The sequence below is a fragment of the Ixodes scapularis genome, unplaced genomic scaffold (assembly GCF_016920785.2).
Source record: "Ixodes scapularis isolate PalLabHiFi unplaced genomic scaffold, ASM1692078v2 PGA_scaffold11__112_contigs__length_91849675, whole genome shotgun sequence".
NCBI lineage: Eukaryota > Metazoa > Arthropoda > Arachnida > Ixodida > Ixodidae > Ixodes > Ixodes scapularis.
Window position 1 is genome coordinate 55,910,269 of NW_024609837.1, and position 12,452 is coordinate 55,922,720.

The 12,452-nt window shown below is 45.2% G+C and overlaps 1 protein-coding gene across 1 annotated transcript in view; it reads left to right on the forward strand.

The window, feature by feature from the left end:
• LOC8035968 (lysosomal acid glucosylceramidase) overlaps positions 1-824 on the forward strand; it is a 42,003-nt gene extending 41,179 nt beyond the window's left edge. The window contains exon 9 of the mRNA XM_029966424.3: positions 314-824. Coding sequence (XP_029822284.3) covers positions 314-419 — 106 coding nt within the window. The 3' untranslated portion in view covers positions 420-824. The remainder of the gene's footprint in view (positions 1-313) is intronic.
• The last annotated feature ends 11,628 nt before the right edge of the window (positions 825-12,452 follow it).

Genomic DNA, 12,452 nt, shown 5'->3' on the forward strand with positions numbered 1-12,452 from the left:
CGTGGGGGGCATGAGGGGCATGAGTGTGTGAGGGCCGTGAGGTTCAGTGAAGGGCTAAAGGTGAGTGTGGCTGTGAAGATGAGGGTCAGTGAGGGGCTGAGGGTGAGTGTAGCTGTGAGGGTGAGAGTGAGTGAGGGGCTCAGGTGAGTGTGGCTGTGAGGGTGAGGGTGAGTGAGGGTGACCTGAAATTCCAACCTCTGGTAGCAGGGTAGCAGATGAAGTAACAAGTCTGAAGGGCAAGCGTTAATACGTTGTTAGATGTCTTTGATCCCGATTTAATTATGGGCGCTGTTTTCTTTTCCTGCTGTTTCAGTGACAGCCAAGCGCACAACATCAGCGTCCAGGATGTTTCTCGGAAGCTGGGCACATTCACATCTTACATCTCGGAGCGCTCCATGCGTTCTTTCATCTGGTGGTAGCCTCTAGACAGTCGCTTCTCTCGGCCAGCTTGACGAGATGTGTTGCAACACGTAAAAAATGTTAATTGTTGTAGTGCTTAATGACTTAGTGTCCTGCTAAATTAAGTCCCCATAGTAAAACTGTCTGGAAAACACTTAAAGAATAAAATGCAGCTGGGACGAAGGACGACGTACACTTCCTTTCATTCCCACCTGTGTTTTATTTCTTCGGTGTTTTTCAGCTCAACCAACACGTTCGTCCGTTTACATCGCTAAAGCTGTTTGGATGCATGTCTGGATAATTGTGATGCGTAGTCTTAGCTTTCGTTAAATTTTGGGGGCATGATAAATATTTGTGATATATGTTTTTCTATCCCGTGCAGAGCGCAAGGCCTGCAGTACTTGAAATAAATGTAAATGAAACGACGTCAATGTTTGATTATTAAAACTTTCCAGGTCATGTCATAGTCAGTAACGGCTTAAACTGACCCTGAAATTTTAAAAAAAGAAAAAGAATATTGAAAGGTTTATTTGGGTTGCTTTTTTTTCATGGAAAATATTTAATTGATCTGTGCATGGTGTACTATGCTGCGAAATTTCTCGTGCAAGTATACGTGCGGGTGGCACAAGAAATGAGAGGGAGGTGATATAAGAGCCTCATCCCCTCGTCCTATACGGGTGGTTTGTGGCAGCTGGAGATGGATCCACAAACTTGTACCGCATGACGATGGCGGGTGAGCAAGAAGTGAAGGCTCGTGGCTCGGAGTCCTGTAATGTGCGTTATTCCCCAAGCCGTCATAGGGACATTTTGTCAGACTTGGACGTAGTTCAACTACTCTACTCAAACTACTGTAGTTTAACTACATTTCCGAGTAACTCGGTAACTTTCAATTACAACTTGATTTGGGTAATTAGTAGTTTAATTTAACTACGTTTTTCAGGTAACTTCTACTCAGACTACTAACTACTTTTGAAATCTAGTGCTAATTTTGCTCATCACGAAAGTTTGAGCGCAGAAATAAATAAGACGCCGGCAGATGAAGTGGGCATTCCCGAACCAGGGGCCTCCCAACATTCCGTTCCCACGCACTTATACTCGCCAGACATCGAAACTGCATCACAGGCGTCCTTGGGCCAAGGTGGCGGCGAGCAGCCAAAACATAACACCGGCCCGCACGAACGCAGGTAGAGATGCTTAAAGGGGCACTCAAGTGGTTTTTGGGGAAGCTACTTTTTGGTGCGATGGCGTTAAGGAAGTGTCAGTGAATGAGTATCTTCAGTTTTAGCAGGCAGAACCGCCTATTAATCACGCAGGAATAAAATACGTGCGGACTCTTTTCTGTTCCTGCGCCGACCAATGAAATTATCGTATGTTTGAAAATTTTGGCGGCCTTTGTAAATTTTCGCTAAAGAAACAATTTTCAGTTCATTTAGATATGTTGCGCATGATAATTTCACACGACGTAAAATAGTTCTAGTTTAGAATACGCGAAACTGCAGTTATCGTTTCACAAACAAGGGACTACGTTTTCTCCTTGCCTCCCTCCGCGGGGGGTGAATTTTTCGTACCCTCGGGTTGCGCGGAAGCGGACGTATCATGAACTGCAATGATGGCGTCGGTGGTGATGGTTGACGTGGACGGCCTGGTGAAAGCTCATCGTTCCGCGTAAAAGCGCTATCCTTGACTGTGAATTTTCGTCGTGTGTCGCAAAAACCCAGCACATACTAGAAGGGAAGATCCACCTACTCGTGCGGCGATGTCGTGGCGGCACTCGCAAGACAGCAGAAACGCCCGTGCCGTCGTGTTTGTTTACCTCGACTACAGTGGTGCTTTCTAAGCATTTCTGTCCTCGAACATCGCCCGGATTTCTTATTTGGGCGTGTGCTCATGTCCAAGGTATTACTGGCGCGTACCGTATAAAGGATGCGAATTTTCACGCATTTTCATCACCGGAAAAAAGTGATTAGTGAAAGCAATCCTGAACGCTCGCAACGTCTATCTGATCACGAATTCATATTTCTACGTTGCTATATCGCTGGTTAGATTACATAGTCTTTTATAATCCTAGAAAAGCCGTGTGGCGATATTTGTACTATTGCCAAAGTCGTGTATTAGAATGGATGCTCGGGCGAGTTGGGTATTCATATTGTTGGAGAAGCGCTAAGTAGATTCACTCACCCTCAAACTCACACTCACACTCACACCAGAAAAACGGTCATTCACGTCGCGCTGACTTTCAACTCAAATTGTATTTTCGTCTTCTTTCGTTTTTCTTTTACCCGTTTTAAAATTGTCATCCACTTCGTTCTCTTCTATACAAAACAATTAGCAAATTCTATCGCATATTACCTTCGAGAATCAAGAAAAAAGAATTCTTTTTCCGTTAGCGTTATGGATGGACTGCTAACACAGGTGTCACTTCTTTTTATGATGTGAGCTGCCTCTATTATCTCACGTGTTAACTGATGATGGTTCTTTGCGATTATGGTGCTATTTTCGAAGTCCGCGGCGCACCCACAGTCGCGGCAGTGAATGCCCAAGAGTCCTGAGTTAGCTAATCGGGTGTTGTTGTTGTGTTCTCTTAATCTGTCGTTAATACATCTTCCAGTTTGTCCTATGTACTGTTTGCCGCATGATAGGGGAAAGGAATAAATCACTCCTTCTGAGCAAGGTATGTATGGGGTTTTATGCTTTTTAGTGCAGACGGTATTAGTTTTTGGTGTGGCGTTAACTTTTTTACAAAGGCCTGATAGTTTGATGGGGGCGGAAAAGACTACGTCGATGTTTGCGCGATTCCCAATCTTCTTCAGGTTATGAGAAATGTTATGAATGTAGGGGATGACTACCGGTCTCTGGTTACTGAATCTTTCGTGGGGCTTGCGGGATGTGATTTGACCTTTTTTAATCTGTTTAAGGAGACTTTCGGCGACTGAAGTTAATATATGTGAAGGATATCCCGCACTTACTATCCTAGATACTTGTCCTGTGAAGCTTGTTAGGCCTGAATGTGGGCAGGACTTGAAAATAGAGTTTTTGAAGCACTGATTAACTATGCCTCTCTTTACCAGTTTGGAATGCGCCGAATTATAATTGAGGAGTGGTTTTTTCCCTCTTGGCTCATACGACCAACAGACATGACGGGGCTGAAAAGACAATCTTAGGTCCAGAAATCTTAAGGATCCTAGCTCTGGAAGCTCGTGCGTGATCTCCAAAGGGTTTAAGCATGTTTTAAACTTGACGAGCACATTGGGCACATGAATCGGGAGGTCTTTTTCGTTGGTGTCCAGGAGTATCAAATAGTCATCAACGTAGCGGAACACTTTCACAACAGTCGAGGAATCTAAGCTCTTTTGAAGCAGTCTGTCGTGGTGTGCTAGGAATAAATCACTGAGAATTGGCGCTATACAGGATCCAATGCAGACTCCCTTTTTTTGAAGGTATGTGTTACCGTTCCAAGTCACGAAGGTAGACAGTCGCAGGTAACGCGCTCGTTGCAAATGTCTGAACCAGCCTTCCCCGTCCTCCCGAAACGAAACTCAACGTGGCGACATCGTTTGACATCACGTACCAGAGGTTCGCTACTATGCTAAACGTTGGTTTGGTTATGACTTGCCCCAACCGCAAATCGAAAAACGCCCGAAAAGGTCTGCGTTTCGTCGTCCTCGGAACCCGAACACGACTCCGAAGCGCCCCTATCGTCCACATCGCACGTCGGAGTGGCGGCATAGGAAAGCATGCCCAGGTCGGCTGTCCGCCGAAGAGTGTCAACCTGTAACGGCGTCAGGTCCTCGAGCGTGGAGAATTCCGCCATGATCGAAGCTCGAATGACAGAAAAGTTCCGCCGGTGCGGCTACCTCGGGATCACTGCGCGACGGAACGTCGTCCAACGCCATTGGCCCGAGATGGTTTTGATATGCGTGCGATGACCAATAAGAGTGGTTTCGTTTTTGGATGGATCCGAGGTTTGGCGGCCTTCAATTACATTTTTATTAAAGAAATAATCACCGTATGACAACATATTTTGGTTTTTAGGGATACTGAGGGCGTCTAAATTCAGTTGTCGTCATCAAAACACGAACTCAAAAACCACTTGAGTGCCCCTTTAACAAGCCTTGCTCGGGTATTGACCTAATCCGGTAATGCACGCCGGCGCCGCGCCTCCAGCTGCAACCGTGAAAGACGAGGACACTCCGAGGGTTGTTGTTTTCATGTTGTCTGCCTTTAGTGAGTTATGACTCAAGCGGTTTGGGGGTTCCTGGAGAGGCGCCACTGGAATGACCTCGCAGCTGGGCGCCTGTTCCCATGGTCGCCTCGTCGTCAGCGCATACGCCTTTTCAAAGCCGGACTCCCCCGCGGACAAACGCAGACACGGATAATCCGTTCATGGAAGCACGTTCTCGCTTCCAGCTGCAATTGTACGAGCGACGATGCTTGTTTACGTAATCCCTCGCGTCCAATTCCGACCTTCCACGCCAGGGAGACCTCCTCTTTGTTTAGAACGATTTGCTTGTCAGGCGTGTAAGCTCGCCAGGATACCGTAGTCGCCGGCGACAATTGCGAGTCACCCTTGGGAGGGCAGCATCCGCCCTTTCGGACCCGGCGTCAGCGGCGAAGTATACTTCGTTTCATCTTCTGTTAAACCAAAACTATCTTTTTTTTCAGTATCGTAGCACTAGCACTGCAACGAGACGCGCAGTCGTCCGGACGATCTCATCGTCGCCGCGCGAGACTTGAACCCTTGACGGTCAGGTGCACGTACTCGTTCAGCGTACTTCCCGAACGTCGTGAGAATAAAGAGGGGCCAGTCATAACAATCTCAACTTGCCGAAGAAAAAAGAAAAAAGGAGGAGAGTTTGTTACAAAAGACCCTCTAGCCGAGGCAAACCTCACATGCTCACCCGACCCCGGCCTGTTTCTCAAATTCAACGCTGCCGTTCCATCCAGCGCGTTGGTGGAACATCTTTTTAGCTTGGTTGGGGACGTCTTAAGGAGGGAAGGGGGAAACTCTTCTATCAAGAACTTTAAAAGTCAATTGCTCCTGCGAGCGGATAAACTATTTTCGTGAAAACGCAAGCCATGAAGTGACTGCATTTATTTTAGACTCGCAGGGTTCTTCACGGATCAAAACTGTTGTTCATTTTGCTACCAGAAAAATATAAAAAAGTAACTTCGAAAGTAACTTCAAAGTAACTCGCTACTTTTTACAGCAGTTAGTAGTTTACTCAATTACTATTACAAATGCGTAATTTCTACTCTACTCTAATTATTTTTGGCGTCGAAACTCAGTAACTTAACTACCTTTTTTGAGTAATTTGTACATGCCTGCATTTTGTGAACAAGTCCAAATGGCCCATCAATGTTAACATGTGAAGCTACCTTAGGGACTCCCTGACCCGAGAACGCATGGCTGCCCAAAACTTCCATGCCCGCAAACGTTTCGGTGGTATAATCGACCACTGCAGATGTGCCCAAAGTGGCACAGGCCCAACCCAGATTCCCTTCGTATGTCTTACACTTTACACATGCCGGCATGGTGCTTCCCGGGGTCGTCCCCGCCTTCACGTCCCCCATGCTCCTCCCCCCCCCCCCCCACCCCTTTTCTCCCTCCTTTGTTTTTATTTTTTTTTTGCATGATTCACAACCAGTTAGTGTTCCAGTCGCTTTAATCATAACCAGTCATCCCTTTGGTGATTATACGTTGCTTTCAATTATTTTTTCTGTATGCAAGAGTTTGTGGAGCGCAGCTCTTAGGTGCCCGTTTCCGGCTTGAGCGGCGTGGCCGTCGCCATCGGCGTCGGCGTGACCGCGCGCGTTACGTTGTGGGGATAATGCAAGCGGGCGTAACCGCGCGTTGCATTATGGGAAAATTTTCGCTAAATTTTCCCCCTAACGTTAGCGGAAAAAATTCCCCGCTAAATTTAGTGGATAAAATTTTCCCGCTAAATTTAGCGGGAGTATTTCCCGCTCAATTGAACGGAAACTCTTTGACGCTAAATTTAGCGTAATAGAATTCACTGCTAATTTGAGCGGAAAAATTACCCCGCTAAGCTTATCGGGGAAATATTACCACTAAATTTAGCGGAAAATTTTCCCGCTAAATGTAACGAAAAGAATAAAAGACGTTTACCGCTGGGTGATTCCACGTTAATTCATGCAGTGATGGTCCGCGTCATAACTTAGGTCTATTTGTTAAAAATATATACGAAAACCATGTTCTTGGGAGGAACATTCAGCTATATATGAACGCCGTAACATTTTTTTCGCTAAGATATAAAATAGATAAGCTCGAGGCGCGAAAATTGGGATTTTACGATGCTAGTGCACAGACGTCATTTCGTCATCGAAGCTTTCACGTCACCACAACGTTTTAATACATTTTACAAAACGCATACAACACATACACAAAAAACTAAAAATATCAATGAAATATTTCTATGCAAACAAAAAAAAAAACAGGGCATAACAACGTGTTTTAGAGGCACACTCACTATTTTTGTGCAAATAAACCATCTTTTATAATACTTCAAAAAACATATAAAAATGCGCGGCTTTAAATATTCCTTACGGATGTATAAAGATAATATGCCCAGCTTTAATGGGATTCTTGTTATTAACGCGGAAATGCAGCTGATTTCTCAAAATGTGGCAAGATTGGGCGTCGATAGTTAAAAAAAAAAACGTCATCATTTTTTTTTTTAACCTTGGCATTTTGCAGTGACTTGACCTAACCTGTGATGGCAAAACATTGAGTAACATATGACCTACGAACGGGAAAACTACGACAAACCTTCACTCGGAGCGAGCCGACGTCTTCGTCATAGCGGCTTTGCTGCACAGCACCAAACATTTTGAGCGTTAGTTATGGCATGTATTTTATGTTTTTTCAAATTCTTTTTTTTTTTTTCAAGAAAGGTGAGTATAACTGACGCAAAAGGGGACTGAGCTGGAATACCATTATTGACCTTACAATTCACAAAAACAAAACGGCCCCACACTGCGAATTCGCTCACTATGCATACATACGCTTAAAACTTACAGTTGCGCAAGTGGACACGCATACATCCGGTTTTTGAACCGCACTCAAGAAAGTGCGGTTGGAAAAGCTATTGGCTCCACGGACAGTGAACGAATCTGACCTCCTTATGCCAGCATTGCTACAAATACCTCAAGAATCAGATTGCCTCTCCTCACAACCTGAGGACATGAAAGTCTTCTTTCCGGGACTCTGATGAAATTCTGGCTGAAGTGAGTCAAGATTTGTGTGCTGCTAGTCCGTCGGAAACCCCACTGAAACCACGTAAAAACCATTTAAAAAAAGAAGTCGCGAATGTATTTGAAGAAAAAGCAAGCTCAAGTGAGTTCTTCGATTAGATGAGCGCTGTCAAGCGTTTATGACGTGAAAACCGGCGAAGACAGTTATGAGCACTGCACGGAGAGGTTTGAAGCTTTCCGCGAAGCGCTGAAAGCATGCAGTTTCCACCAGGAACGAAAGCGATTGTACACGCTTCTGCCACCAAGCATCTCGAAGAAAAAAATATTGCGTCTGGTGCCGGAAGCGACTGCCAACATGATTGATCAAACAAGAAAACTGAAGCGTAAAGGTGATGTATGGGCAACCCCTGACTCCTACATGGGGAAAAAGGCGGATGCCGAAGACATGAGGGTTGCACTTGAGTACTACACACGCGACGACCTCGCATGCTGTGTTCGAAGCCCCAACAAAAAGGACGTCATCAAAGCCCTAATCAACGACAACAAGACCAAAGTCGTAAAAAAGTTTATGACCCGCTTTATTAAGGAAGCTTACCAGCTGTTTAGGAAGGACCATCCCCATCGAGAACTAGGCATCTCCTAATTTTATTCCCTACGACCAAAATGGGTAAAAAAGAGTCCCGAGCACGAGGTGCGCGCATGCATATATGGCGTCAATTTGAAGTTACTTTTAACGGCAACAACAAACGCCTCAAAGAAGACATCTAGTGAAGACGACCTCAAGCGCATCTACTTCTGCAGCACTCCACAGAACGATTGTTTACTGCGCCGTTGCGAAAAGTGCCCAAAAATGCAGAGCACCTCGCTGCAGTCGCTCCATCTCGACGAAGACGAAGAGATTTCTTTCGCGTTATGGGACGCCGGCGAACTCGTCAAAAAGGTTATGGACACTTCCGCCTTCCTGCGGGAATTGGAGTCGTGGAGCGAAAAGTATATGAGGTATTCTTACATCCGTGGCGTTCAACGAAGCCTGATACGTGACACAAAAACCGCCTTACCAACCAAGGCAGTGATGTCCCATTTCGATTTTGCGAAAAATTGGGCAATAATCTTCCCAACCGAAGCGCAGAGTTTTCATTGAAAAAATACTCAAGTGTATTATACTTATACTTCACATGTGTGGTATACGTCCACGCGTGGCACGTAAAGCTTTGCCGTTGTCAGCGATGACACGACACATGACACACCTTACGCTCTTGTAGCCATAGAGGCCATAGAAGAGTATGTTGACGAACATTACCCAGTCTTTTCTGAAATAATTTTTGTATCAGACGGAGCGGCGGGCGCATTTCAAGAATCGCGTCCAATAGCACGAACTGTGTCGGAAGCCGTATCGGCAAGATGGATCTTTTCAGTCACTAGACACGGAAAAAGCGCTCGCGATGGAGTAGATGGTGTTCTTAAACACCACGGAACGCTCACCAACTTGAGATCTTCGCTCAACTCAACGATTGTCACCGCTAAAGACTTTCTGGAAGTGCGACGTGAAAAAGTAACAAATGTATGTATGTTCCACCTGTCCGCAGAACGGGTTCGAGAGTTTCGTGCGGTGAAGCAAGAAGAGTGTACCACCGTAAAACCTGTGAGAGGAATCCAGGCATCTCATCCGTGGAAGTCATCATATGCCGAGAGGCCGGATGTATACATGGCCCCTTGCGCAACTGAGAGTTTTATGCTTGTGTATGCATAGTTAGCGAATTTGCAGAGTGGGGCTGTTTCGTTTTTGTGAATTATAAGCTAATTAATGGTATTCCAGCTCAAAGTCTCTTTTCGTGTCAGTTACACTCACCCCCTAGGAAAAAAATAATTTTAAAAATATAAAATGCATGCCATAAATAACGCTCAAAATGTTTGGTGCTGTGCGCCAAAGCCGCTATGGCGAAGACGTCGGCTCGCTCGGAGGGAAGGTTGGTCGTAGCTTTCCCCGTTTGGAGGACATGTGTTACCCAATGTTTTGCCATCACAGGTTAGATCAAGTCACTGCAAAGTGCCCAGGGGAGTTTAAAAAAATAAAAGATGGAGCTTTTTTTAAATATTGACGCCCAATCTGGCCACGTTTTGAGAAATCAGCTGCATTTCCGCGTTAATAACAAAAGGACAATTAAGGGTGAGCATATTATCTTTATATATTCGTAGAGGAAATTAAAAGACGCGCATTTTTATGTTTTGTGAAGTATTATAAAAGATGGTTTATTTGCAAACAAATTGTTAATATGCCTCTAAAACGCATTTGTATGCCATGTTCGATCATTTTGTTTGCATAAAAATATTTTATTGAAATTCGTGATTTTTTGTGTGTGTATTGTATATTATCTCTAAAATGTATTAAAAATGTTATGGTGACGTTAAAGTTTCGATGAGGAAATGGCGACTATGCAAAGTAGCATCGTGAAAACTTCTCAATTTCCACGCCTCGAGCTTCTCTATTTTATATCTCAGCGAAAACAATTGTCGCGGCGTTCATATATAGCTGAATGTTCCTCCAAAGAACATGGCTTTCTTATATATTTTTAACGAAAATATCAAGAATATGACCCGGACAATCATTGCACGAACTGACGAGGAATCACCCAGCTCCCTGTAACGCCGAATTAGAGCGTAGCTCTTGAGGAGGAGGAGGAAGGGTGGGTACAGAAAGGAGGATATGCCCTCCTCCTCCTCCTCCTCCGTACTCTCTCTTCCTCCCCTCCTCCTCTTTTCCTCCTCTCCCTCCCCTACCCTCCTGCTCTTTTTCTAATCCCATCCTCCTCCTCCCCTCCTCCTCTCTCTCCCTTCTTTCATCCTCCCCCTCCTTTTCCCTCTCCCCTCTTTCATCCTCCTCCACTCATACTCCTCCCCTCCTCTTCCCTTTCTCCTACCCTTCCTCCCTTGTGACGTCACTCGTGACCCTAGTGACCCTCTTGACGTCACTCGTGAAGGCCTTGTAAAGGTCGTGACTTTCGCGAGTGACCTTCGTGACGTCACTCGCGACATCATATGACGGCAGTATGGGAAACGTCCCATAAAGCAACGCGCGGTTACGCCGCCGGCGACGGCGACGCCGCTCAAGCCGGAAACGGGCGCCAAAGAGCTGCGCTCCAAACATTTCCCTCCAAATTTAGCGCAAACTTTCCGCTAGGGGAGCAGGAGAGGAGGAGGGAAGGGGGAGGAAGGGATTACCCTCTTCTCCGTGCCCTCCCCTCCTCCTCTTCAAGAGCTGTGCTCCAAAACTCCATTACAGAGAATTGTAAACGTATTTCTTTTTGTTTTTCTTTTGTTCTGTAATACGGCATCTTCTGTGCATTGTGTACACGCAAAACAAAAAAAATGTCACGTTGAAAAAAAAAAGGTGGTGTAGCTCTGTGGTAATTAATGGACGAAGATTGTGTTGGTTCGGGTCAAGATTGAAGAAAGAATAAACAGGTAAGTCCAAGATAGGACACAACCACATCTTTAAATTTCTATCAATGAATATAAACAATTCCAAAATCGAGCAACCGATTAAAAGGGGGGCAGTTGAGGACAGCGAAATTAACTAAGAAAGGAAAAAGGAAAGAGACGTTAAGATCAAATCCAAACTCAGGACGACAGAAACATCTCTGATACGAGAAATTCAACTTTAGTTTTCGTTAAAAATGTGAGGGAGTAAAAACTTTGTTGTCTGCACGATTCATGGCGAATAACTTTATGATCTGTCGGACGTACCCCCCCCCCCCCTCCCCCCTCCTCCCAAACAGATTCTTGTCTATTTAAAACGAGGCTTGCAGTCTGCACTTCATGTGCGCTTTGCTAGGGTGATGCCACCCTTTGTAATACCACTCGCCGACAACCCAGCAGCCATTTTGGTTCTCGGCGATAATCCGTGGGGCTTATAACCCTCCCGGAAACAAGCACCTTATGTCACAAGTTCAGAACAGCGTTGTGGAACCCACGGAGGGAGGATAAGCATTTTCCCCCTCGGATGGGAGGACCGATGGACACAAAAGCCACTTTTCGGCGCACGGGGAAACAATGAGAGGAACAAAATGGCGGTGGGAGAGGGTGTGGGAAAGGGAAACAGGCAGTTGGCATCACTCTATGCAAAGCGCACATGAAGGCACCCTAGTCTGCACAAGAACGGACGCGCAGGGCCATGGGATGATGGGAATCAGGTGCGGGTGGCCCACAGATACGGACCGCCGGGGGACATAATTCGACATTCGGTCCAAGTCTAGTTGAACTTTAAAACAATCTTCGTCATCCTCAATTGTTTTGTATTTGACACAATCGTCAGAAAAAAGATTAGAGCGTGAAGAAACATTTGAGCAGGTGTCATTAATATAGGTCAGAAAGAGAAGAGGTCCAAACATCGAACCCTGGAGAACACCAAATGTCACAGTCACACTATTGGATGAACAACCCTTCAAAAGTACACATCGTTTTCTATCACTCAAGTAGTTACCAATCCAGGCTAAAACATCGAAACTGATATTCAAACACTCTAACTTACTCAGTAACAGACAATGATCCACCTTGTCGAATGCCTTAGATATGTCAAGATAAGTACAATCTACTTCTTTTCCGGACTCCATTGCAAGCGCGATATCATGAGGAAATTCAGCTAACAATGTTGTACATGATGCACCGAACTGGAAACCATATTTGTCCTTTGTAAAGTAGTTATGCTTCTCTAAATGTGAAATTGCGTTTCTATAAACAACATGCTTAAGAATTTTACATATGATCGATGTCAACGATATAGGCCGATAATTACTAACAACATTTCTGCTACCGCTTCTGTGGATGAGCACAACATTTGCAGT